Source organism: Sebastes fasciatus, chromosome 11 (assembly GCF_043250625.1).
Source record: "Sebastes fasciatus isolate fSebFas1 chromosome 11, fSebFas1.pri, whole genome shotgun sequence".
Classification (NCBI taxonomy): domain Eukaryota; kingdom Metazoa; phylum Chordata; class Actinopteri; order Perciformes; family Sebastidae; genus Sebastes; species Sebastes fasciatus.
In genome coordinates, this window is record NC_133805.1 from 15,206,764 (window position 1) to 15,232,912 (window position 26,149).

At 40.7% G+C, this 26,149-nt stretch overlaps 2 protein-coding genes and 1 long non-coding RNA gene across 3 annotated transcripts; 2 read left to right on the plus strand and 1 right to left on the minus strand.

The window, feature by feature from the left end:
- The first annotated feature begins 6,853 nt into the window (after positions 1-6,853).
- LOC141777060 (elongation factor 2b) lies at positions 6,854-17,055 on the plus strand. Its single transcript, XM_074650993.1, has 14 exons — positions 6,854-7,008; positions 8,454-8,668; positions 10,261-10,442; positions 10,532-10,743; positions 10,863-11,041; positions 12,010-12,115; positions 12,539-12,791; positions 12,936-13,131; positions 13,276-13,399; positions 14,183-14,425; positions 14,910-15,263; positions 15,412-15,594; positions 15,990-16,122; positions 16,392-17,055. Exons 1-14 carry the CDS (start codon positions 7,006-7,008, stop codon positions 16,583-16,585), a joined length of 2,577 nt encoding a protein of 858 aa, XP_074507094.1. The 5' UTR covers positions 6,854-7,005; the 3' UTR covers positions 16,586-17,055.
- Positions 8,675-10,254, plus strand: LOC141777061 (uncharacterized). Its single transcript, XR_012595838.1, has 3 exons — positions 8,675-9,016; positions 9,064-9,277; positions 9,338-10,254. It is a non-coding gene; the product is annotated as an uncharacterized LOC141777061 (long non-coding RNA).
- Positions 17,056-18,800: 1,745 nt separating the features above from the next.
- On the minus strand, positions 18,801-25,865 carry LOC141777062 (BTB/POZ domain-containing protein 2-like). The gene is made up of 9 exons (XM_074650994.1): positions 25,288-25,865; positions 24,282-24,401; positions 23,245-23,401; positions 22,600-22,705; positions 22,304-22,501; positions 21,996-22,188; positions 20,916-21,003; positions 20,677-20,823; positions 18,801-19,870 (listed from the first exon to the last, which is right to left on the minus strand). The coding sequence occupies exons 1-9, from the start codon at positions 25,848-25,850 to the stop codon at positions 19,709-19,711; spliced, it is 1,734 nt and encodes a 577-aa protein (XP_074507095.1). The 5' UTR covers positions 25,851-25,865; the 3' UTR covers positions 18,801-19,708.
- Positions 25,866-26,149: the final 284 nt, after the last annotated feature.

Sequence of the window (26,149 nt, forward strand, 5' to 3'; positions counted from 1 at the left end):
TTGACAGATTTGCACAGGATTAAGATCACAGATGACCTCTGCAATTATTACAAATTACTAGAGGTTCCCACGTAATACTAGTTCTGTGCAAATAGGGTTTTGGTGTGGCCTACAGTATACCCTGGCTTTTAATCTAGCAACCCCATGACGTTGACATTAGTGGTTTTGAGTGAAATGTCACGACAACTATTGTATGGATTACCATGAAATTCGTTTGCCAGTGGCCATTTTTTTGTTTTAAAGGGACACAAGCAAAAAAGTTTGTTAGTGAGTGTGACAAACAAAACTCACTCCCTCTAAATCCAATTTAGATTTTCTCAAAATTGGTCAAAGTGGACTTTTTTGGAAAACTTTTCCACAGTTGCTTTGTGACTATCAAAGAGAAACCCGCTGTTGTGCAGGTTCCATGTATTTTGTTGAACAATGACAGTTTATTTTTGCTTTTCTATAGCAGAACGACCTCACCACGCCTCACTGTGTCTTATCTTTATTGCCACAATTAGGAATATCTGTTTCGTGCTATTTTGAAGCATACACACCATAAAGCACAGATATTACGTAATATGTCCTCAAAGCAGTAACACAAGAAGGACATGCACACTTGTAAAGACATATCCAACTATTATCACAGTGGGGAAGAGATTCTTTCAGTGGCAGAGTTATTATACTTCTCAACACAATCCTCCCATCACTCTTCTCGACTTCAAAGTCGGGGGGGGGTAAAGTGTCAGCCTCCTATGTAGATCTGGTTGCTCAAATAATTGAAAGCCATTTTTCTTTTCTCTTGACAGATCAAAGTATACAGAGTCATGATATATTTTCTTTTGATCTCTTTAAATTTCCCTCCTCAGGGACAGTTTCCTACTAATCCGTTTAAAAGTTTCAGAGTGGGGAGGGCCTGGGTTTTATATGGCGCAAACCATAGAGAGTCATTTTCAGTACAAACTGTGAAGATAATGTGAATAAATCAAACTCTCCGAGGCAGCTCTGAAAGGTTAGATTTCAACACTTTGCGGACACCGACATTCATTTTACAGCTCATGTGGGCCTTTCAGAGAGTCTTTGCAGAATAGAAATACAATTCAAGAATCTCTAATATACAGAAATCCTCATGTAAATGGTTATAATATACAAGGAAAAGTTAGCAAAGGGAATTCCTGTGGAGCCAGTGTGAGTCACAGTTGCACTGATTCATGAAGGACCAGGCCTGATGGATCCATTGATATTTCATAAAACAAAAATAATTCATACACTGCACGAACCATATGTGACCATCTCTCAGTCTTTAAAGCATTTGCCTTATTTGTTGCATTAAAATCCACTTCTCTATGACAGAGAGAGAGAGCCCAGTATTAACAGTACTGTAGTAAGCATAATTGCATGGCAGCGGAGCTCAGCTATCTTTATTATTGTTCTATCTAAGATTAGAGAGTTTCAAAGTACATGCAGATATTATCTTTATGAGGACATGTTAAGTACATCTCTCTGGGTATCAATAATAGGTTGCAGCTCAGGACAGATAATTGCTGTGTTATTGCAGATTGCTGATGATATCATACCATATTATCGTGTCCATTCGGATGCACGTGACTGAGGGTCAAGAAGAGTTACATCCACTCATGAGTATATTAAGAATTAAGGGAATGGATATATATTATATTCAACATTTCTGGAAGTGATTCACCAAATAACACAAAATGTACCATGAAATCACAGTCAAGCCGCTGAATTCTCCTCCAGTGACTTTATGACAACCAGTACATATACGTACAACTCGAGTCCACTAGAAATGTTCTCACAGTTCGCACTGTCTCATTTCCTCAATAAGGAGGTATGAAATTGAAAAGGCACGTGTTGAAAATACCAGGTTGGGTAAAGAAAAGTTACAGCTACTGCAATGAATCAAGAGAGTGTGCTCTAGACTAGAGCGTTATCACTCCACCAGCCATGAAATGCATGTTGGATGGCTCTTATCTGGAGCTCAGTGATAACTCTGATGTGCACAAAATGATTCAGTACCTGCTGCTTGTGGGAAATTCCCAGTGTGTCACAAATAGGAGAAACGAAAGCAATTCTGCGTGAGTGAAATTGGTTGCTCAAGTTTGGAGCACTTCTTAACTGGTAAAACCTTTTGGAAATGAAGATTAAAAACACTTCAACACAATATGGTAGCAGCTTAACACGTTTTCATTACCTATTACCATCCATTGGGCCCATAGAGCAGGCGCAGTAGCGTTTCCTTTAACTCCACCTCTCAGCCCTTGCTCCAGCCTTGGTCTGGGTCTCATTCATATGAACGGGGGAAGGAAATTAACTCGGGATTCAGCTAACAGTGCATTTCACCACTCTTAGGACCTAAAGATTTAAATAAGGGCTATTCAAGTGTTCATACTGGGAAGTTGATTTACCTAAAAAAAAGATGATCTGCTGATTTACAATGTAAGTCTATGGGAAAAAGACTTTCTTGGCCCAATGGCATCACGTGACGGACATGGAAGGTGTATTTACACCGTTTGGCCTGCTGACAGAGCTAACAGTGTTAAACTGGGGGGGAACCAGAGGGTGGGTGCTACGTTTCCGCAACGGCACAGTCGGTTGGGACGGCGTTATCATCTGTAACCGCCGTATGGCCGCAGTGCTGAGCGGCGGCCGTGAGCAAGCCAGTGGGGCACGGTCACATCCACGAAAAGGCATGCACAGCCGGCCCGGCTAAGTCAACAAAGCACGGAGAAGCTCGGATTACAACACACACAGAGGGAGAGCGGCTTCATTCTCTGCTCAGGTAGACATTACTCCTCTATATCTTTACATAGCAAATAGTTGTTTGCTGCTATATTAATGCTTTCGTATAGAGCACCTTTAAACATCATAAACACAAGATAACGGCCTCCCTGTCCAGATGTTTCTCCTTAACACCAATATAAGTATTAAGTATAAGTGGTTTCTTGACGTAGAATGTAAAGAAACAACGGGGGTACAAGCGGTCACAGTTCCTTAAAGAGCTGGACCTGTCGTGACCCCATCACTCATTTTAAGTCTAAATTCAGGTCAGTTTCTGCAGTGTTCCCCAGGGAAGAGATGCAAGATATATCATCGCTATTGTTTACAAATATGTCATCAGTATAGGAAACCAATATTAAAATGTTGCCCAATGGGATTTTTCTTATTTAGTATTCTAATCTTCTCTTCTTCTTCTGTTAAATTTAGGAGCCAATTCTATTCATTTCTAAAACCATTTGTGCTGAGTGAAGGGAGCAGATTTCAGATTCAGATTTCTCCGATTGGGTTTTTACAAAAGCTTGTTTTCATTGGAAGCAGCAATGCGACAGTCAACATCCTACAGGAGGGGGGGAGCTTCAAGGCGACAGCTGTTCAAAAAATATAGGGAAAAATGTTTGGCAATGTTATGACATAAAACAGGCACTATTTTTAACACAAAATAATCTGTGTTCATCTCCTTGAGTGACTGCAGGCACCTGGTAACAGACTGCATTTGCACCAAGCATCACTGTTAGTAGGTCAACTCCCCTGGTGGACACATGAAACGGCGCGCTGTGCTACTGCAATAAAATGACCACGGAAATTATTGCTTTTTTGGCTCTCACCAGAATCTTTAATATTTTGCTTCCCTTGTCTTCATAAAGGTTGGAGAGATGAATAACCTTTTTACAGACTTTGATATTTTCCCTCTAAATTTAAATTTAGTTTGCACGTTTGAGCTGGGATTTGGAGAAATAAAAAGACAGTACCACTTTCTAATAACATAGAAGCTTGTAACAATTTTGTTATGGTTGGTTAGAAGTGAGTAGTCATTGCAAATTTGAGGTTGCCAAGTTATGAAAAATACAGTTTTTATTGTATATTCTCCTCCAGCATAGGCTTGCTTTGTCGCTTTATCTTCCTTTTAAATTCATAAGGACAATTTAACAACTTGCCTTCTGGAAAATAACTGAAGAGCATCTGGACAAAAATCTATTTATTATTATTTATCATGTTTCAAGTGTTGAAAGAAACATTTAAAAGTAAGTCATTCACAATTTTTGTGACATACTTTTTGTGAATTTCTCCCCCAGCTTTACAGTAATAAAGTCTTATCTATTGTTGTAAAAAAAATAAAAATACATACATAAATAATACTACAGTAAACTACTGTGTCAGGCACATGTTTGCTCTCATGAGGGCCCATTACTGTATATGCCTGTTATGGTACACCTGTGAATAATGTATTTTTCAGTGCAGGAGTGCATTTTTCCTCTGAGCATGTTGAGTCCACAGGGAGTAACAGGACACATCCCATTAACCTCTGCAAACACACGTGAACATGTTCACAAGAGCACAGATGTAATTACTCTGCTTTTCCTCGTTTCATTCACATTTCAAAGTCCCATTTCAGATTCTCTCAACCATCCTGAGATGTTTTGTCCTGCTCTGCCCTCAGCTGGTGGAGGACTGCAACAACATCCTGAAACAGTAACCTATAGTCTCTGCTTTGTCCACAGAGGGCCAATGTGGGCCCAAACCCAATAGAGGAGTTGTGTACTTGGAAGGAATGGATCCCCCGGGATAGCTCAGTGATGTTTGCTTGTGTCAGCCTACTAGATTGATACCCAGTACAACATTTACCAGCTGCTTGGCCAAGATACGACTTCTTCCTTGTAGTTTATCTTGTTCCTCGTCATGGAGATCATTGTTGAGTCGCTGTTCGTCCTGAATCTAGAAAGTGGACGGATAAATAATGTTGAAACAAACTTGGAAAGACAAAACTTCCTTTCAACTGTATGAACCTTACTTTTAAATATACTGTTTTGATATTTCAAATTCAATTTCACTTTTCTAATTATCAAGTAATTGGTTGAAATAAGATAACTGAGACAGACCTGACCAGAGGATTCACCTAAGGTCAACACTCAATTACAATATCAGGCAAATCTGTGATTTGGGGTTACATTGATTAATTGACTTGACATGAAAATTATAATATTTTCAGTCAAAATGGTCTCTTTTTCAAGTACAGAGAAATCAGAAAGACTTGGGTGTATGTGGTTTCAATCAAGTGGATAAATGCACACATCCAAGGCTGACTCAAAATAAAAACAATATATATATAAACAAAAATATTATTGTATTTATAGGTGATAATCAACAACTATTACAAAAGAAAAAAATGCCTAGCTTAGCAGAGTGTCAGTAAGCTAACTGTCATTTTAGCTTTTGTTTTGACACTAGTGAAATTCAACTTCAGCTTTTATTTTTGCTTTTGTAGAACACCATGATTAAAAATAATAAACACTTGGACAAAATTTTGTAAAATACATAAAATAAGATAAGATAAGATGTTCCTTTATTAGTCTCACAGTGGGGAAATTTGCAGTGTACAGCAGCAAAGGATATAGTGCAAAAAACAAGAAGCATCAGCTAACACAGTAAAATAAAAAGTGAACAATTTAAATAGAAGGATATATAACAATAGGAGCAGTATATACAATATTGACAATAAAATAAACAGACTATTAAAAAATTGCAACGAGGGCTCATTTATTAAGATCTGGAAACCCGTCCTAGACTATCTACCATCAGAGCTGAAACACACTCTGTTGAAAGGCCAATACCCTTCAGGGTGGAAGCAAATTCTGTCTAGTGCCACGTAAAACATAAAATATATTTCTATGATCACCATTCTGTCGTTTGAGGACAATAGACTTTAATATATGAGATATTATCTGCTATTCCTATTGTTGTCTTTTTTTTTATCTTAATTTTTCCTTTTTCATCTGTTTTTATAATTCATTTATTTTTATTTATTGTTTTTTTTTGGGGGGGGGGGCTGAGTGTATCTCACACCCTGAAGAAGGCTGTTTGTGCCGCTACGCGTGGGTTGGAACCCTATCTTATGTGTACCAGCATTGTTTTTAGCATTTCATCATGAAATAGCCAATTGAATAAAGGCTTTTTATTTTTTGCCAGAAGAGTGCCTTGGACTCCCCCCTTTTTTACCCTTTGTGTACCCCACCAAAGAGCACCTTCATCACACTGATTTGAACTTCCAAGCAATCTGGACTTTTTCCCCTTTTTTTTTGTATCTCATAACTGTTGAACATAACGTTGCTGTGAGCCTTCTGTTCTGAAAATAATAAAAATATGTTGAAAATAAAAAAAAAATTGCACAAGTGGAAAAATGATATTGCACAGTGAGAATGAAATGAAATTCCACCTGAAAATATATTGCACAGTATGAATTACACCTGAGTAGTATTGATATTGCACAGTCAGTTTACAGTAAAGTGCAGTTCTTGTCAGTTTTTTTGGTGTGCATGTGCATGATCATGTTATTTTTCTTTCTCACACAGACTCAGCAGTACAGCAGTGGGCAAGCATCCATATGTGACCAGTGTGACGCGGCTGTTGAGCAGCAGCGCCCCCTGCTGCTGCAGCCTCCGTCCTGCACCTCTAACATATATATTGCACAGTGAGAATGAAATGAAATTCCACCTGGAAATATATTGCACAGTATGAATTAGACCTGAGTAGTATTGATATTGCACAGTATGAAATACACCTGAGTAGTATTGATATTGCACAGTATGAAATACACCTGAGTAGTATTGATATTGCACAGTATGAAATACACCTGAGTAGTATTGATATTGCACAGTATGAAATACACCTGAGTAGTATTGATATTGCACAGTCAGTGTACAGTAAAGTGCAGTTCCTGTCAGTTTTTTGGTGTGCATGTGCATGATCAATTTTCTTTCTCACACAGACACAAACCCACTCTAGCAGAGACTTGGCAAGCATCCATATGTGACCAGTGTGACGCGGCTGTTGAGCAGTAGTGCCCCCTGCTGCTGCAGCCTCCATCCTGCACATCTAACACGGCATCCGCAGCAGCAGCAGCAACAGCAGCAGCGTCTCTCCTGTCACCAACCGGGGCTACCTGGTCCTTAGAGGGCAGTGTGTTGTTAAAGCAATTACCACTCAAAAGACCAACGATCTGCAGACACAATGGTGAGTCTCTACTGAGCCTAAAAATACAGTATGCAGAGTATTTAATCTATCTGTAGCAGGTGAAGAGCGCATAACCTTAATGTCTTGATTTCGGTGCAACAAGCTGCAATTGGAGCCCTGTTATAATGTGTGTGAGAGAAATGCATACCGATGGTGTTGTTGTGTGATCAGATACAGGCTGTGTGTGTGATCTGTTGTAACATACGCAGCAGCCGGGCTGTGGCCTGAACTGGCCTGCTCTGCCTTCACTGTGACGTTCATAGCAAATCCTCTAATATCAAGCTACTGCTGCTGCTGTAGCATTACTGCACTATAATAATATCATGCACTAACATACTGAGAGAGAGAGAGACAGCACCATGCTGAAATGTCCTATACAAATGTGCTGTTTTTTTTACTAAATTGTAGATTTCAAGAGATTGCGTCATAGTTATACTCTTATCTAATAAAACAGGGGACAAAATATAATATTACATACAGTACGTCACTGCATTTAGGGTTCATTTTCAATGGTGGATGTTGATTTATAATGGGTTATAATGGGTTATTATTATTATATAAGAGGTTTTGAATGTGTCAGTGAATCAGACATCCCAAACTTGATATTTCTATCATTATTATGTGGATTGAAGGTGTTTAACATGCTAGATATTGTGTTAAATAATGTTCTCTTTTCATATTAAAGTAATGTTACTGAGGCCCACGTATAGGCCTACAGGGGGAAAAAATCCCTAGATCTCCCTACCACACTGTGGGACAAACATTTCTTAAAAAAGCCTTCATCATCTTAAAAAAATGCCTTAGTCAATGTTGATGTTGTTTTCTCTAGTGTATTTGATGGGTTTGTCTGTAAGCTCATCTACTTAAAAGTTGGTTTATAGACTGTTGTAATTACAAACAGTGGATTGCATATATGAAAACAGCCTTGAAAAAAGGGGGGAAAAAAAGTATAAAAAAAAAAAAAAATGCCTTAGTCTTTACTTAATTTATGAATTCATTTTATTACTGGATTTTAGACCTCACTTGTATTTTACTTGTAAATCTCAGCGTATTGAGCATAATTTATTGCCAGTTATTGGTCTGTTAAAGATCCAATTGTGCCTTAATATGAAGAATTTAAGGGGAATTTAAGGTATGTGAGATATAGACATCCTGTTGCCTCGTGATTGTGAAATGGTTCAGCTCGGACCATTCAGCTGCAGCATGGTGACTCAGTCATTTCTGATAGTGTTGCTTGATTAGGAACCAGAAGGTAAAGTCTTTATGCGGTGTCCACACTCCTTCCTAATAGTCATGGCTGATGGATTCAGTTTCAAGTTTCTTTCTTTTTATAACTCTACTTGGAGCTGAGGCTGGGATGTGATAGTGGGCACAAATAAATATGATATGATGAATAAGGTGAACCTCTGCTGCTTGTAAAAGGAGGAATGTAACCCCCCCACCAGGTGAACTTCACTGTGGATCAGATCCGTGCCATCATGGACAAGAAGTCCAACATCAGGAACATGTCTGTGATTGCCCACGTGGATCATGGGAAGTCCACCCTGACTGATTCGCTGGTGTCCAAGGCGGGGATCATTTCTTCGTCCCGTGCCGGAGAGACCCGCTTCACAGACACGCGCAAAGACGAGCAGGAGCGCTGCATCACCATCAAATCAACGTATGTGGTTCAGAGAAGTGGGTTTAGAAACAGCTTGGTGTTTTTTTGTGCAATCTATTAAAGGTGGTGAAAACTTGTATGTATTCAATTAAACTTATATCGGGCCATTAAATAGGCGTTATTGGTATAAACACCATAGATGTGGGTCGATAGGAGCCTACTACACCTACTATGTGGTAAAAGTGAAAGCGAAACTTAAAAGCAACACGTTCTGTTGCTTGCGATGTTGTAAAATTGAATGAAACTTTACGTTTCAAACACTAACAAAAAAGCTTCTTTAGGTTTAGGCAACAAAAACAGTTAGATTTAAGCAACCAAACTACAACTTTAAAACTACAACTTCTTTAGGTTTAAGCAACCAAACTACAACTTCTTTAAAACTACAACTTCTTTAGGTTTAGGCAACAAAACTACAACCTCTTTAGGTTTAGACAACAAAACTACAACTTCTTTAAAACTACAACTTATTTAGGTTTAGGAAACAAAACTACAACTTATTTAGGTTTAGACAACAAAACTACAACTTCTTTAAAACTACAACTTATTTAGGTTTAGGAAACAAAACTACAACTTATTTAGTTTTAGGCAACAAAAATACAACTTCTTTAGGTTTAGGCAACAAAACTACAACCTCTTTAGGTTTAGGTAACAAAACTACAACTTCTTTAGGTTTAGGCAACAAAACTACAACTTCTTTAGGTTTAGGCAACAAAGCCATTTAGTTAAGTTTAGGGGAAAACATTGTGTTTTTGGCTTAACATAACTACGTTTCAAAAGTGAAAGTGAAACTTAACGTTTGTGAACACAAAGAAAACTACACGTTGTTAGTTTCACATGGGATGCACCGGCTCCTCCTGTCATAATTACTGCGGTTGCTGTCCTGTTCTTTTATAACTTCTTTTGGTGATCTACCATGTGAATAGAAGATAAAACCTACTATTGGGTGTAGTAGGCCCCTATTGACCCACATTTATGGTGCATATAGCGACCGATAACGCCTACTTAATAGCCTGACAACAGTATTTCTCTAATACAGTTAATGTTCATGACTTAATAAGCAACAACTAAAGTTACATTTGGGGGAAGACACATTATATTTAATAAGAGTTAAAATCCTCAGAATCTCAGCTAATCTGCTTCATCAGGACTGTGTGGGTGCAGTTTGATCAGATTGATTGATGATGTAAGGTAACAATCCCACAACTGTCATCAGATCTTTATTCAAATCTTTCCAAATGCTGATTGGTGCACAGACATTAAATCAAGTTTTTCCAACTAAGCCCCGCCCACATTGGATGATTCAACTCACTAAACATTTACTGAAATCAGTCCAGTCGAGCCAGTTTGAAGCATTTGAACTGGAAAGTCTCCACTCACCATGACTTCACTATTTAGAGAAGTGACTTGCAAATTCCAGTATTGTGATGACTCATTCAGTTGAATCTAATTTAATTGAACTGAATTTGATATATATATATATATATGTATATATATATATATATATTTACTTTTTTTTTTTTTTTTACATTTATTTTAATGGTGTAGTGATAGGTGAACAGTGAACACATTTTCCTGTTCCCTCTGTTATTAAGGGCCATCTCTATGTACTATGAGCTTGGAGATAACGACCTGGCGTTTATTAAGCAGGGTAAAGATGGAAACGGCTTCCTCATCAACCTGATTGATTCTCCTGGTCACGTTGACTTCTCCTCTGAGGTCACTGCGGCCCTCAGGGTAACTGATGGAGCCTTGGTGGTGGTGGACTGTGTCTCAGGTAATAATGGCTGAGACCCTCGCCTCCACATGCCACACATACACACTCTGGCTTTTCACCCAGGCTCACCTGTTTGTTTCCTCTGACAGGTGTGTGTGTGCAGACAGAGACCGTACTGCGGCAGGCCATCGCTGAGCGCATCAAGCCGGTTCTGATGATGAACAAGATGGACCGGGCCCTACTTGAGCTGCAGCTGGAGCCAGATGAGCTCTACCAGACCTTTCAGCGTATCGTGGAGAACATCAACGTCATTATCTCCACCTATGGAGAGGATGAGGCGGGACCCATGGGGAACATCATGGTGAGGCGGATGCTCAAATACCACTCAGACACAAAGATATGCTAAAATAACTGTGAATTGTTGCTATACATTTACTATAGTTGTGATTTCAAAGAATACTGGACTTTTTTTCCCCTCAGATTGACCCTGTTATTGGTACAGTCGGGTTCGGCTCTGGCCTCCATGGCTGGGCTTTCACCTTGAAGCAGTTTGCTGAGATGTATGTGGCGAAGTTCACTGCGAAAGGAGATGGTCAACTGGGAACAGCAGAGAGGTGTAAGAAAGTGGAGGACATGATGAAGAAACTATGGGGAGAGAGGTAAACATGACGATACACAGATCCACACAGAAATATGCCTCACATAGTAACTTAACACGGGGCTGAAAAGCAGCGTTTCACTGCCCTCTCTGGTTGAAAGTTTCAAGTGTTCTGAAAAGTTAAGCCAATGTGGAAGTGCCTTAAACTTGCATTCTTTCTAACAGCCAACAGGGGGCGACTCCTCTGGTTGCCAAAAGAAGTCTGATTGTATAGAAGTCTATGAGAAAATGACTCTACTTCTCACTTGATTTATTACCTCAGTAAACATTGTAGACATGAGTTTATGATGTCAATCGCTAGTTTCAAGTCTTCTTCAATACAGCATGATGTTCATTTAGTAAATTATGGTCCCATTTAGAGTCAAATTGTCCATAGAGCAGGGTATGCTTTAGGGCGGGGCTACCTTGTGATTGACAGGTCGCTACCACGGCGTTGTCCGGTCTTGGAGTTGTCCGTGTTTTTGTGTTACAGCTTTAACCCTTTCACAGTGTGATTTCAGGTCATTAAAGTTAATTGTACCATTTTGGTCATCTAAAAATGTCTTATTCAGCGTTCGGTTGTACTTAGCTCCATCCTCTCGTGTCACTTTTGGTTGCAAAAAAACAAGATGGCTATGGTCAAAATACCGAGCTCGAGGCTTCAAAACCTTAGTCCACAAACCAATGGGTGACGTCACGGTGACTACGTCCACTTCTTATATAGAGTCTATGATTGCACCTGTAACCACAACCAACAGTGATGTGACTGTGTACAGACCAAACCCTGGAGGGCACTTGTACATCACAAGGAGTAAAACCACCAGAGGTCAGCCAAACTTAGATTTTCAGCTGGTGTTAAGTCCAAATGTTCTTACACATACCAAGAAATTGTAATAACAACTGGCATATATTTCACAATTAAAACAGGATTATAAGCTAGATGTCAATCATCTGAGTGTCATGATGTTGTGCGATAATTTATATACACAGATATTTTGATCCAAATGCCGGTAAGTTCAGTAAGACTGCCACCGGTCCTGATGGCCAGAAACTTCCCCACACCTTCAGCCAGCTCGTTTTGGACCCCATCTTTAAGGTGAATGTAGAGAAGGAAAAAAAGTGACATAAACCTACAATTAATATGTTTACCAATTCAGGCCTTAATTTTTCTGATGACCTTCATATGTCTCCATATTGTTAAAAAATAATTTAAAGCGCGCACATGTAGGATTTGAACATTTGAAGCACCTTGTAGTGTCAGCACCAAAAAGATGTTGTGGTAACAATTGCATACAAACTGGAGGACACTAAGATGAATGGGCTGAAAGCAACACATAGACTGTACCAATTTTCGCCAGTATTGTCTAATTTCTCCACAAACAAAAACATGCCATCAGAATTATATGAAAGATTACATGAAAGTGTACACTTAAGGGCTTAAAAAAAAGTTACGGATGACTTTAAGGCGATGACTTTGGGCTCGAGTTTGACGCCTTGCCCTCTCTCACTGTCCTCCTAGGTTTTTGATGCCATCATGAATTTCAAGAAGGACGAGACAGCCAAATTAATTGAGAAGCTGGACGTCAAATTAGACTCCGAGGACAAGGAGAAAGAGGGGAAGCCCCTGCTGAAGGCGGTGATGCGTCGCTGGCTGCCTGCCGGAGAGGCCCTGCTCCAGATGATCACCATCCACCTGCCCTCCCCCGTCACTGCACAGAGATACCGCTGTGACCTGCTCTATGAAGGGCCGGGAGACGACGAGGCCGCCATGGGTCAGTGGAACATTATTCGATATTGAGCGACATAACTCGATATGGAGCGTTTTGATGATCTGAATGCATAAAATAATGACCTGATTATAAGCTTTATTTTGGCTATACTATATTCAGGAATCGCTATCTCTGCTGTCTTGTCAGGTATTAAGAACTGCGATCCTAAGGCTCCTCTGGTCATGTACATTTCCAAGATGGTCCCAACGAACGACAAGGGTCGGTTCTACGCCTTTGGCCGTGTGTTCTCTGGCATTGTGTCCACTGGCCTGAAAGTGCGCATCATGGGGCCAAACTTCACCCCTGGCAAGAAGGAGGACCTTTTCATCAAACCCATCCAGAGGTGAGCATGTTGATGTACAGATGCCTCAGATGGTAGGAGGACAAAGAAAATGAGTTCTAAATTCATGTTTCTCTTCTTGCCCTTTTGTTTTCATGTATTTGTTGGCAACTTTTTATAATCATGTCCTTCTTTCCCTCCTTCCAGGACCATTCTGATGATGGGCCGGTATGTGGAGCCTATTGAAGATGTGCCATGTGGCAACATCGTGGGTCTTGTTGGAGTAGACCAGTATCTGGTTAAGACAGGGACAATTACCACCTATGAACATGTAGCGTATTTCTTTTTCCCCCCTTTTTACTGTAATTCAAATACTGGAGCACCCATAGCCTGTTTATATAGATGGACGACGCGTCTCCACTTCCTCCCACTGTACAAAAGTGAAGCCAAGATATCTCGGATACGGGAGGTGCCATCTTGAGATTTTGACGTCATTTGGAGCCAGAGTCTGCGCAGTTGTGATCAAGGCGTGGAGCCGGGGTATCGAGGGCCAGCCCACACACACATCGAGCCAATCACGAGCCGAGCACCTAGCCGCTACGTTAGCACCACGTTAGCTGTTTGGCTAGAAAGACACAACAACTATCCATTATAACTCTATAAATACATTTGTGATGAAATTGACACACACACAAAGTTACATCTCCTCTCTCAAAATGCCCAAGCTTCCGGCTACTTTACTCAGAGCAGCTGTTAATCATGACCCCCTTTTTATAGTATCAATTAACTAATTAAACCAAACTTATCAGAAAAGTGAACACTTGAACATGCATCAATGACAGAAACCATCTTTGGGAATTTTTTATTTGACTTCTTAGTTTGGCCCATCCACTCACATGGAGGGGGCGGGCTTTATGACATATACTGCAGCCAGCCACCAGGGGGCATCGACATGTTTTGGCTTCACTTTTGGGGAGCTGTCGTGTCGTCCATCTTTATATACAGTCTATGGGTGTACCACACAATGAATTATTAATTATTTATACAAAGTTATTGCTTGCTCTCCACAACAACAACAACACGTTTAGCTCAGTGACTCTGACTCTGTCCGCAGGCCCACAATCTGAGGGTGATGAAGTTCAGTGTGAGCCCCGTGGTCAGAGTTGCTGTGGAGGCCAAGAACCCCGCTGACCTTCCCAAACTGGTGGAGGGACTGAAGCGTCTGGCCAAGTCTGACCCCATGGTGCAGTGCATCATCGAGGAGTCCGGAGAGCACATCATTGCCGGAGCGGGAGAGCTGCATCTGGAGATCTGCCTGAAGGACCTGGAGGAAGACCACGCCTGCATTCCAATAAAGGTGAGACAAGGAGAACCAAGATTTTTCTATATTAAACTTAAAGGTGCAATTGATAACATTGATAATTCAGCCACTAGATGTTGCACTCTCCCTCCCCAGTTCCATTGCATTCACTTCATAACAAGTGGTTGCCAGTTTGTTGCACATCCTGCATATTTTATGGTCGAGTGCAGTGAACAGTTATAACATTTTTAGGGAAAGCCATACTTTTACTTTTCTACAGAAAATGTTATCAATAACACCTTTAAGAGCTTTACATAGCTGTGTCAATGTGTACAGTAAGTTACGTTTGAACACGGATATTCATGATAATAGCAAAGCTAGGAAAATAATGCCCAAGTTGAGAGTAACATTAATTATTCAATTAAATTAAAATTCTTTTAACAGATAAAACACAACAAATGCGCATTTGCTCCTCACATTGTTGCACCACCACCTATACACACCACCTATTTTGACTCCCATTTCCTTCATCTCGTTCCAGAAATCAGACCCAGTCGTGTCTTACAGAGAGACAGTGATGGAAGAGTCAAGCCAGATGTGTCTGTCCAAGTCCCCCAACAAGCACAATCGTCTCTTTATGAAGTCCCGCCCTTTCCCCGACGGCCTGGCTGATGACATCGAGAAGGGGGAGGTCAGCCATCGGCAGGAGCTCAAGGCCCGGGCGCGTTACCTCGCCGACAAGTATGAGTGGGAGGTGACAGAGGCCAGGAAGATCTGGTGCTTCGGTCCAGACGGAAGCGGCGCCAACCTGCTGATAGACATGACGAAGGGGGTTCAGTACCTCAACGAGATCAAGGACAGCGTTGTGGCTGGTTTCCAGTGGGCGACCAAAGAGGTGGGCAGCAGTTAACTTTGACTGCAAGTGCATTTTAAATTAGTGTGTAATCAGATGCAACATTGTTCTGATGCATTTGTGATATTGTTCCTTTAAAAGCGTGTATTCTCCTGAGAATAACGTTGCAGTCTCTGTCCCCATCATGCAGGGCGCTCTATGTGAGGAGAACATGCGTGCCGTTCGCTTCGACATTCATGACGTGACACTGCACGCAGACGCCATCCACCGTGGTGGAGGACAGATTATTCCCACCGCTCGTAGGGTCCTTTACGCCTGCCAGCTCACTGCTCAGCCACGACTCATGGAGCCTGTATACCTGGTGGAGATACAGGTGTGTATGGAGGCATATTACTCACCCTGGTCCAATTGTAAATGATCCCAAATCAGTTTTGTAAATCTATAAATATTATTGTAACATTCAAGTTTCTGTTATAATTGATATCTTTGCAGACTAAACTTGATTATGTTATGATTAGCAAATAGAAAAACACAGCTTATAAGGCACTTTAAGGGAAAAACGTAAAACTGTTATATGTCTACAAAAGTTTTGCAGATTTACCGAAGTGAGTTTTTCAAATTAGCTTTTTATGACTGTACCGTTATGAGATTATGTACAATTTGTTTATGTGAAAAAACCCACTTTACTCATCCTCAGAATTATCTTTGACAACTCTCTGATGCTAGTTCACACTTCATGTCTGACTGCTGTGCTTCATGTCCGTGCAGTGCCCAGAGCAGGTGGTCGGCGGAATCTATGGTGTGTTGAACAGGAAGCGAGGTCACGTGTTTGAGGAATCCCAAGTGATAGGCACTCCCATGTTTGTGGTGAAAGCCTACCTGCCCGTCAACGAGTCCTTTGGTGAGTTTGGGTTTTAATCTGTGCTGTACAATGTCTTTTGTTGTGGGATCTAACTCTTACTTGTGTAGTTACATGATAAATATTGTATGAATTTTACTAGATTTTCAATAGTTTCACCCAAATTTAATGCTTTTCAATGCAACGATATGATTAATGTTAGAATAATTATCTTTATTAATTTGATCTAGTTAGTTATTTCCTTATTCATGGCAGAGAAGAATATTCCACTATGTATAACATTAGTATTTATCTGTATTTATTGCCTCAAGGGTTCACAGCTGACCTGCGCAGCAACACTGGAGGCCAGGCCTTTCCTCAGTGTATATTTGACCACTGGCAGATTCTCCAGGGCGACCCCAGCGACGCAACCAGCAGACCCTTCCAGGTTGTTGCTGAAATTAGGAAACGCAAAGGTCTGAAAGAGGGCATTCCTGCCATCGACAACTACCTGGACAAACTGTAAACACTGAGCCCGGATTATAAAATACCAAATCAGTCTCTAAACCCTACCCCGTAGGCACTTTAAAATCTTTGCACAGGCTAAAAGATACATCGCACAAATTGTTTTGACTTTGAGGTCCGGAGCAGAAACAAAGCTTTAAGCTTTTGTTTTAGGCTAGTGGAAGCAGTGAGGCTTTTTTCATTTCACTGCTACAGTACACCAAGTGCCTAGGGCGAGGGTTTTGGGGAACAATTGGATCAAAGCAGTTGTATTCCTTGTTTCTTCTATTCCTCCACATCACCCCGTTTTTTCCCCCCTCTCATCTGCCAGGATGGGCCTGCACTGTGATACTGCTGCAATAATGCATATTTAAATGGATCATGGCCAGATAAAACCATGGCAACCACTATAGTGTTACAGAAGTCTAACTCCCTGGACTGGACCTTTGTTCAGTGGATGTAATTAATAAAAACATTCAACTCATGATGAAACTGTGACTCCTGAAATTCTGTCATTTATGTAGTGCGCTTAAGGAAATAATTCACCATTTTGGGAAATACATTTATTCGCTTTGAGGCAGTGACTTAGGTGAGAAGATCAATACCATTCTCGCATTTGTATGGTGTATAACAGAGAAGCCATCGCTCTTAATTAATCTATGGGGGAAACAGCTTGCAAGCCTCTATCCAACGATATCAAAATCTCCCTACCAGCACATGTAGAGTTCACCAGTTAACACAATGCATTCAGTTTGTGAACTCTGTACAAAAGCCGAAGAGTTAAAAAACAATTCGCTGTTTTTACGGGGGTTATAGCTAAGAGCTTTTGCCAGGTAACCACCAGATATTCCAGAAAGTTACAATGCAGAGCTAAGAAATAAAATATGTTTGGGTTCTTAAAGGTTATATTGATAACATCTTTATGTGGACAAATCATTTCTAAAAATAATACATACACAGAGCTTTAGAACGGTGCAGAATAAAAGTATGGCTTTTCCTCCAAAACATTATTATGACTGTGAATTGATCATTGAAAAAATGTTGACGGGTCCAAAATGAATGTTTTGTTTATCTCTGTGGAAGATATCTGATGTTCGGTTCCCATTTCTAACAAGGCTTGTGAGCCAATAGTATAACGACGTTGGTATCAGGTGGTATATCTGTGTCTTCAGTTAACAAGTTGTCAGTTAGTGTAAAAAAAAAAAAAAAAAGAGATAAATTGCTGAGTTTGATACTGGTGTCTCCGTCAGGCTGCAGACTAAGTCAATATTTACCATGGCAGCAATGTAGGCCTGTAGCTTCATGTTACTCTCCCGCGAAAGATTTGTCACTTGATATGAGTCTTTCTGAGTTGTGCAACCAAGTGTGAACTATTTGTTGTGAAGTGAATGCAATGGAACGGGGGAGGGAGAATCTAGTGGCTGAATGTTATCAATTGTACCTTTAAGTTATAACAGAAACCAAAAACAATTGTTTTATTTTCCGTAAAGGATAAGCAGTACTTAGAGACCATTAAATCTTGCACTAATAAGAAAGCTGTAAGACTGTACATGAGTAGGTATTAAGTATGGTAGGTAGTAAGTATTTAGAGTGAGGCATATTTTTTCTATGGACTTGGACTTGTATAGCACTTTTCTAGTCTTCCAACCACTCTGCGCTTTATACTACGTGTCAGTATTCACCCATTCACACACACATTCATACACTGATGGCAGAGGCTGCTAAGGTGCCAACTTTGCCCATCAGGATCTAATCTAAATACTCATTCACACACCGATGGCTCTGCCTTCGGGAGCAATTTGAGGTTAAGTGTCTTGCTCAAGGACACAGCGACATGTGACCTGGAGCAGCCGGGGATCGAACCACCGACCTTCCGATTGGTGGACAACCTGCTCTACCCTCTGAGCCACAGCCGCCCCGTAGCCACAGTTGTCCCTCTGTACTGTGAACTCCCCCCTAGCATTTTGTTCTCAGGATTGTACTTTATTTCATTCAATAAGTGAGCCTTAGAGGTTCTGGTATGCTTCGAACAGAGCCGGGCTGTTTCAGTGTTTAAGCTAAGCTAACCGGCTAATGGGTTTAGCTTAGCCTTATATTTAGCAGACAATCATAAGAGGTATTGATCTTCTCATCTCACACTAACTTTCCGCAAGACAGCGAACAAGCGTGTTCCCCCAAAACCGTTTTGTGTTACTCCTGGGATGGGTTCTTTTCCCAAAAACACAAGCACCACAATATTTGTCTTCACTCTTTAATCAATAGTTATTTCAAGTTACATATATAATGTTAATAAATGCCACTTTAATATACAACCCTTTCACTTCCGCACCAAGAGGGAAAGCTCTTCCGCCCACACTTTTTAAAACAAAGCTAAAAAGAAACATATCTGAAGAGTTGGTGTGCATCCATAGAACAAACGAATGAACATATGCAAGGCCGAGAAGTGCAAGGTATCTTGGGTATAGGCAACTACCAAGCAAAGACACAAGATATCACAGATTGTACTGTATGTAGAAACCGAAAATTGCTTATCATTATCATGTTAAGATTAATATGAAGTTTGGTTCGAAGAGTTCATAAAGCCTATGAGGTCTATGGAAGTTACAGCTGATTTGAGTGAAATGCTGGTCTGTACTGAACGGTGATGAGGATCTTGTCTTGGCAAATCGGATAAACTGTACATTCATACAGTTGCGACTCCTTCGCACTAATGCTGTGGAGCACAAGGAAGGGGAATTGTACAGCTTAAGTAGAATTCAGTGTCAAGCCTTATGCCGTCAATCCACAGCAGTGACATCGATACTGTGAATAATCTGAGAGGCTCCTCCCTCCCTCTCTCCCTTCCCTTGTGGAGTCGGTTACAGTCATGTCTGTTTCACAGGCTGGCATCACTACGACACAAAGGGATGAAGGAAGCCGTCGAGAAAGAGGGAGAGAGCATCTCAAATGACAAGCTACGCCCCATGTAGTGACCTACATCGCTTTACAGCTATTCGTCTTCCCGTGTGGCCAACAGTAGTGCACTATATGGAGGGAACAGTATGATGTCTGAGAGATTAGTCCCCAGAACGGCTGCCGAGGCGTGGCCCCGCGCTGGTGTCAGGTTGTCACATTTGATGGAAGATCGTTGCTGTGTCAGAGGTGACTATGTGTAGAAGATGACCTCGGGAATCTGTCCGTCCTCTACAGAAGTGCCGTTGTTGTTGCCCGCCGCGTAGCAGAAGGTGAAACACGTCTTTGTGCCGGTGGATGACGACTCGTGCGTTACCTTTCGCATCCCCTTAGTCCCGTAATGAGAGTCCGGGCCCTGCAAGACAGACAAGAGAGGTTGAATACACTGGTGTAGAGCTGCAACGATTAATCAATTAGTTGTCAACTATTAAATTAATCGCCAATTATTTTGATAATTAATTGGAGATTAATCCATTTGAGTATTTTTTTTAAGGAAAAAAAGTTAAAACTCTCAGATTCCAGCTTCTTAAATGTGAATATTTTCTGGTTTCTTAAATCCTCTATGACAGTAAACTGAATATCTTTGAGTTGTGGATGAAACAAGACATTTGAGAACGTCATCTAAACACTAATCGACATTTTTCACCATTTTCTGACATTTTATAGACCAAGCGACAATGAAAATATTCGTTAGTTGCAGCCCTACACCGGTGAAGCCAACGCTGCATATTGACAGATTAGATATTGTAAAATTTCCACAAAGGGGAAAAAGAAACTAGAGCTGAAACGCCAAGTTGATTAATTGATTAGTTGTTCAACAGAAAATTATTTTTTATATATATTAATAATTATTTAAGTCAAGCGTCTCAAACGTGAAGATTTGTCAGTTTTCTTTGTCTTCTAGAAGAGTAAATTGAATATATTTAGATTTATGTGATCAGTTGGTCAAAGTGATTCAAAGGCTGTGCAAAACTGTGATCACCATTTCTCACAATTTCTTTTTTTTTTTTTTACATTTTATCAACCAAACGATGAAGTAATAATAAATAATAATCATTAGTTGCAACCCTGGAAACACCACATCTTTTCCTGTATTAGAATGCACTCTTAACAGTGTAGTGGTGCATGTGTGCCTGGTATCACCAGCTTCACATTACAGACCTTCAGTGTAGCGCAGGCAGTGTAGTTGACGTTGGGTAATATCTCCACCGGTTCTTTGAACATGACTCTGAAGGTGTTGGCTGACCCGTCACAGCTGAAGCCAGTATCATTCTGGCCCAGCACCGTGTTGCTGTCTGTGTGAATGATCTGCATCGAGAGCGAACAGAATATGTTATAGTGCATTCCTACGACGTACAGTGTAACCGGACACAAACTTTGTAGAGGGTTCGTGTCCTCACCTGTATGTTAACTTGGTAGTCTGTGGGTCCGTGTATAGAGCCGTAGAGACCGAACCCAACCACAAATATCCTTCTGTTTACTGAGAACCTGAGAAGAAAAACACAACGGGAATATATCAAGAGGGCAGAGGGTACGATAGTTAACGTGTGGAGAAGATTGTAGCTCATACAAAACCCCGACAAGTTCAATGCACAATATGTGTTGTTATCTAATTGTGTTTTCTAGTCACAAACAGAACGCTTTTTCACGGCTGACTAGCGTTGGATAAAAATATCAAAGTATCGATACTGAATATTTGAAACTATTTAAATAATCATTTTCTGCTGTATCGATACACGGGTACCAGCTGGCTTTCTGCTCTCTCTTCTCTCCGACAGCGAGTTGACACACACTGCTTTTTATCTTTTAATAAGAATCTAAAATTGTATGCCCTCAATGTTGAGTCAATTTTCCATGTGGTATCAAAAATCCAAATTTTTCAAGTATCGTGACAACACTACAGCTGACATTTTCACTTTCAGCCATTGTTAATGTTATTAGTTACACCTGTGCTTTCTTGAAAAAGCTCTACTAATGACTACATACATTAGTACATGCTGGCTTTTGACTATTTTGTCAACCAGGACTTAAATATTCTAGTACAAATTCCATCCTGTGATGACAGCGGTGCAGCAGATATCTTCAGGTTTCTTAAAGTTTGTGTTCCCGTTAATAAAGTCCCTGGCTTTATATCATACAGTATAGTCAAATTTGCCATTTATCTCTCAGTTTAAGTTTGAGTGAAGCAGGAAAAGGAGCAAATGCAGCCAAAGTAATCTACATTAAACAGTGGTGCCGTTTTATTTTTTTATTCCAAGATTAAACTCTGGAAGTGGACTCACTGACTATATTGTAATTTCCTTGGTTGACTAAAATCATGGCCCCTTTAGTCTAAAAATAATTACTAAATATTTACCAAATAATTCATTGCATTTAATTTAATACGACATTACATCTCACTAACTTCAAAGGATTTTTTTTTTTTTTAAAAAGAGTAAGGCTGTAATTTTTATTTTTAAAATGCTCTGCTCCTCACTCACCGTATGCGGTCGCTCGTCCCGCTGTAACCCCAGCGGCTCTCCACCTGTCCAAAGCGCGTGATACTGCACTCCTTCCCGCGGAGGCAGCAGCGAGGCCGGTCAATGAATTCAACGCGAGGTTTTGGGTTGACTGTGAAGTGGAGGAAGAGACTCACCACCTCTCTGTCAGTCAGAATACTGGACTGGGCTGGACCTGAAGGGGACAATGACAAGACCCGAGGACAAGGATCAGGGTCCGAAGAAGAAGAAGAAGAATCGACAAAAAGCGATAGCGCGACAAACTCCAGTTTCATTGCGTTTCTGCTCACCTGCAGCAAACTCCTCAATGGTCATGAGAGGGAAGCGGATGAGTGTGAGGGCTTTGCCCAGCACTTTGCGTTTGTTCTCGGGTGTGGGCTGCATCTGCTGCCGGTGAGTCTCTGCGTCTGCCCAGCGCACCGAAGCAACAAACAAACGTACCTCCCTCACCCCGAGAGTATCCCTCTCCAACACTGCCACCAATGTATCTACAGGAGGGACAGATTAAAAAAATCAACGGTCAGTTCGGATGTTACTCTGAAATACAATGTGTGGCACACTAATGACATTCACAAGGCAACATTACCCAAATCTATGTCCGTAAAGCCTTCAGCGGCGAGAGCATCGCCAGTGTTCTTATCGATGTTCTCTAGACAGAGGCTGGCGAGCTGTGGCTCATCAAACAACCGCGCCTGAAATGAAGAATACACCACCAGTTTAAGGAACACATTTTTTACTACACGGCATGACAATTCAATACGTATTGTATTGCAGATCTAAGAGTAGATCTGGATCTCAAACCTTAGTAATTATTTTTTTGGGAACGGACCGAAATATGTTTTTGTAGTATCAAAAACTGACAAATACCGAAAGGTGGCATCAAATGTGCGTGGTCAGACTTGTCAGATAGACATTTTCTGATTTAAATTACAATTTTGGCAACTTTGAACTGTTTTTTCATTAATGCAAGTTTTTATTAGACATTTAATATTTGAGAACTTTGGATTCTTTTGTTAAATAAAAAAAGTGTTGGAAAACATGTTTTCTCAAAGTTTATCGATTAAATCAACTAATCGACTAGTTGACAAAATTATACGAGTGTTAGTCGACTAAGAATTTCCCTAGTAAAGGTTTGGTAATAGTACAAAAAAATCTGCTATCGTATCAGCACCAGTATCAAAAAAATATAAAATGGCATATTAAGATATATAGAGGCAGTACAGAATCAGACCTGTGTGAGCAGCATGAAAGCATTGTCTGCTCTCAGGTTCTTCTTGAGGAACTCCACACAGTGCGCCTCCAGTGCTGGCACTGCATACTTTTTAGCTGTATATAGTGTGGTCATCACCGTCTCAGGCCCGATCTGGACTTCATCAGAGTAGAGAAACCTGCAATATAGGTCCACAAGTTATACAAGACATTCCTATTTTACAATTCTGATTTTAGTGACTTGTATATTCATAATCATATGATAAATGTATTTGTATGAAATCTGATGTCTGAAGAAAACTGAATGCATGACAGATGATGATATTTATAGGCAATGCCGCAAGATGTACGCACAAGCAAACATTCTCTCACGGAAGTTTAGTATGTGTTCAGATAGAGTGAAGACGTCTCTGTTCAGAGCATATTGTACACCACTGCATACAGCCCATTTGTGGTCAAACAATAAAAAAAGCGACCTTACAGAGACTTCAGGTCGCATATAATGATGCAATGAGAATATTACTAAAAAGACCAAGATGTTGCAGTGCAAGTGAAATGTTTGTGTCTGCAAGCATAAATTGAGTGTCTATGGTTCTTCTCTGGGCATTTTACTGCCTTGCCTTGGCTATGTATTCCCTGATTTGTATAATATATCCAAGCCCTGAGAATTCTGCATAATGTCTTTTCAAGTAATGTATAGATCTACATACCATGCTGTTTTTTTCTTCTGTTTTTCCAATCCTTGGGGTCTGCGATCTGCTCGTGTTTGCCCTTGCTGCCACGTGATTTCTATTTTTGTGTTGCATTTTGATTTTGAAAATTCAATAAAATATTGTGGACATTTTTTTTTTAATGTTTTGTATTTTTTCTTTTTTCTTATCTGGACCTTGAGTCTGCAATAAAGCTTGTATTGAATTGATGTGCCTGAGCTTCTTTTTTACGCACAAATTCTTGCTATTTATTTTCCCCAAATGCTGATATGACATTAAAAAAAAGAAAAAGCACGCCCCTTTTTCAGGAGATTAAATTGCCCTCCCTCCCTCTCTTCGCTCTCCTTACTTTAGCAGGGCCAGAAACGCAGCTGGCTCCACATCAGGAAGCTCGATCTCCGTGGAGGTCGTCGCCATCCCGCCGTTGAACATGGCATCAAACACTGCGCTGCCCACAGCCAGAACAAACCTGAACAATGTCAACAAATCAGACAACGAAACAGAGAACAAGAGTGAGTCTTTGTCGCTTTGCAGATTCACACAGTTAGCTGGCTAATGTATTTGAGTTTGTTTGTTTATTAAGATCCCCATTAGCTTTTGCATAGCAGCAGCTATTCATCCTGGGGTCCACATCGTTTACATGGTGACAATACAAAAACACACATTCACACTACTCATCACAGTTTAATGACACAGTTTAAATAACAAAAACACAAAGAAAACAGAAAGGCTCCGACTTAATCTGTCATGATCTAACAGATAAATATCATCATTTAACATGGGATGCCCTTAATACCCTTACACACCAAAGAATACTTACTAATTACTAAAGTTTCTTAAGTAATGCTCTTTTAGTGTTTTTTTAAAACCATATATAGTATTTTGTTGTGTAATATGATTCTTGCATTGCTCTGTATGTTGCTGTACTTTGACCTGATTTGGTTTTGTATCCTGGTAAAGTAAAACAACATGCAGCAGCATGCCTTGTGGAATAATTGTGTGTATCTGTACTAAAGGAAAACATTTTGTAAAAAAATGAGTTAATCTTCTTCTTACCTGCAATTACATCTGTTTACATTACATCTATTTTTATATTTTTTACTTCTAGTGTTACACTTCTGTTTATATTTATTTATTACATCTACTTTACCTGTTTTATTTGCTTTATACCTGTGTGTGTGTTTTACCTGTTATATGTTTTACCTGTTATTTGTTTTACCTGTTATTTGTTTTAAAGCACTGACCAGAAATGGCATCTGTGAATCTCGTATTTAATACAATAACAATAAAGCTTTCTATTCTACTCTCCTATTCTTAGCTAGCTATAATATGTTTTTAGTGAATCATCTTCTTACCTGTGCGCAGGTATCCTCTGAACCCCCATTCCTTTGCCCACTAGAAAATGAACGTCGCTGAGCACCTCGTTGTTGAAGAGGAAGGCGAACCTCTCCTTCACGGTGCTCTTCGTCGCCTGCCAGTTGTACACCGGCTCCCGGTACACCAGCACGGACGCGGCTGCCGGAGTGGAGCTCGGTGCTTGCGACGCCGACGCGTTTGACGCCGCGCTGGCTGCCATGTTGGACGCCGGAGTGGCCATGACTCCTCCGGCCGCTGCCGCAGCACCTGCCGCAGCGGACTGCTGCAGGGAGTTCTGCGCAGTCGGCTGAGCTCCGCTCGACACTCCGTTGCTGTCTCCGCCGCCAGGCCCCAGCTGTGGGTTGGGACGCCGAGCGGCTCCCTGCGCTCCGCCGCCCGCACCGCCCGCTCCGCCGTTGGACGCCGGCATGGAGAAGACGCTGTTGCTGGGCTGGCTGTTCCCCAAAGGACCCGGACCGGAGAAATTAAGGCAAGGAGGCCTACCGCTGTTGTCTCCAGCAGCCATCTTGAACCAAGTGTAGGCGTAAACAACGCACTTCATCGCTTTGGGTATTTCTAGCAGTCTTGACAGTCATGGTTACCGTGGCTGCCACCTCAAGGTCATTGGTGGTACTGCAAGGTGCTCCTCCACCTGCACAGGAGGGCAATTTTCCTCCAACACAGGGGTCAGCAACCTTTACTATCAAAAGAGGCAAAACATTTTTTTATAAAAATCTGTCTGGAGCCGCAAAACATTTGAGCATTGTCAAATCAAGTCAAGTCAAATTTATTTCTACAGCACATTTAAAGGGACTGTTTGTAACTTTTTAAGCGTATAAATGTAGCGGGTCGGCACAAATG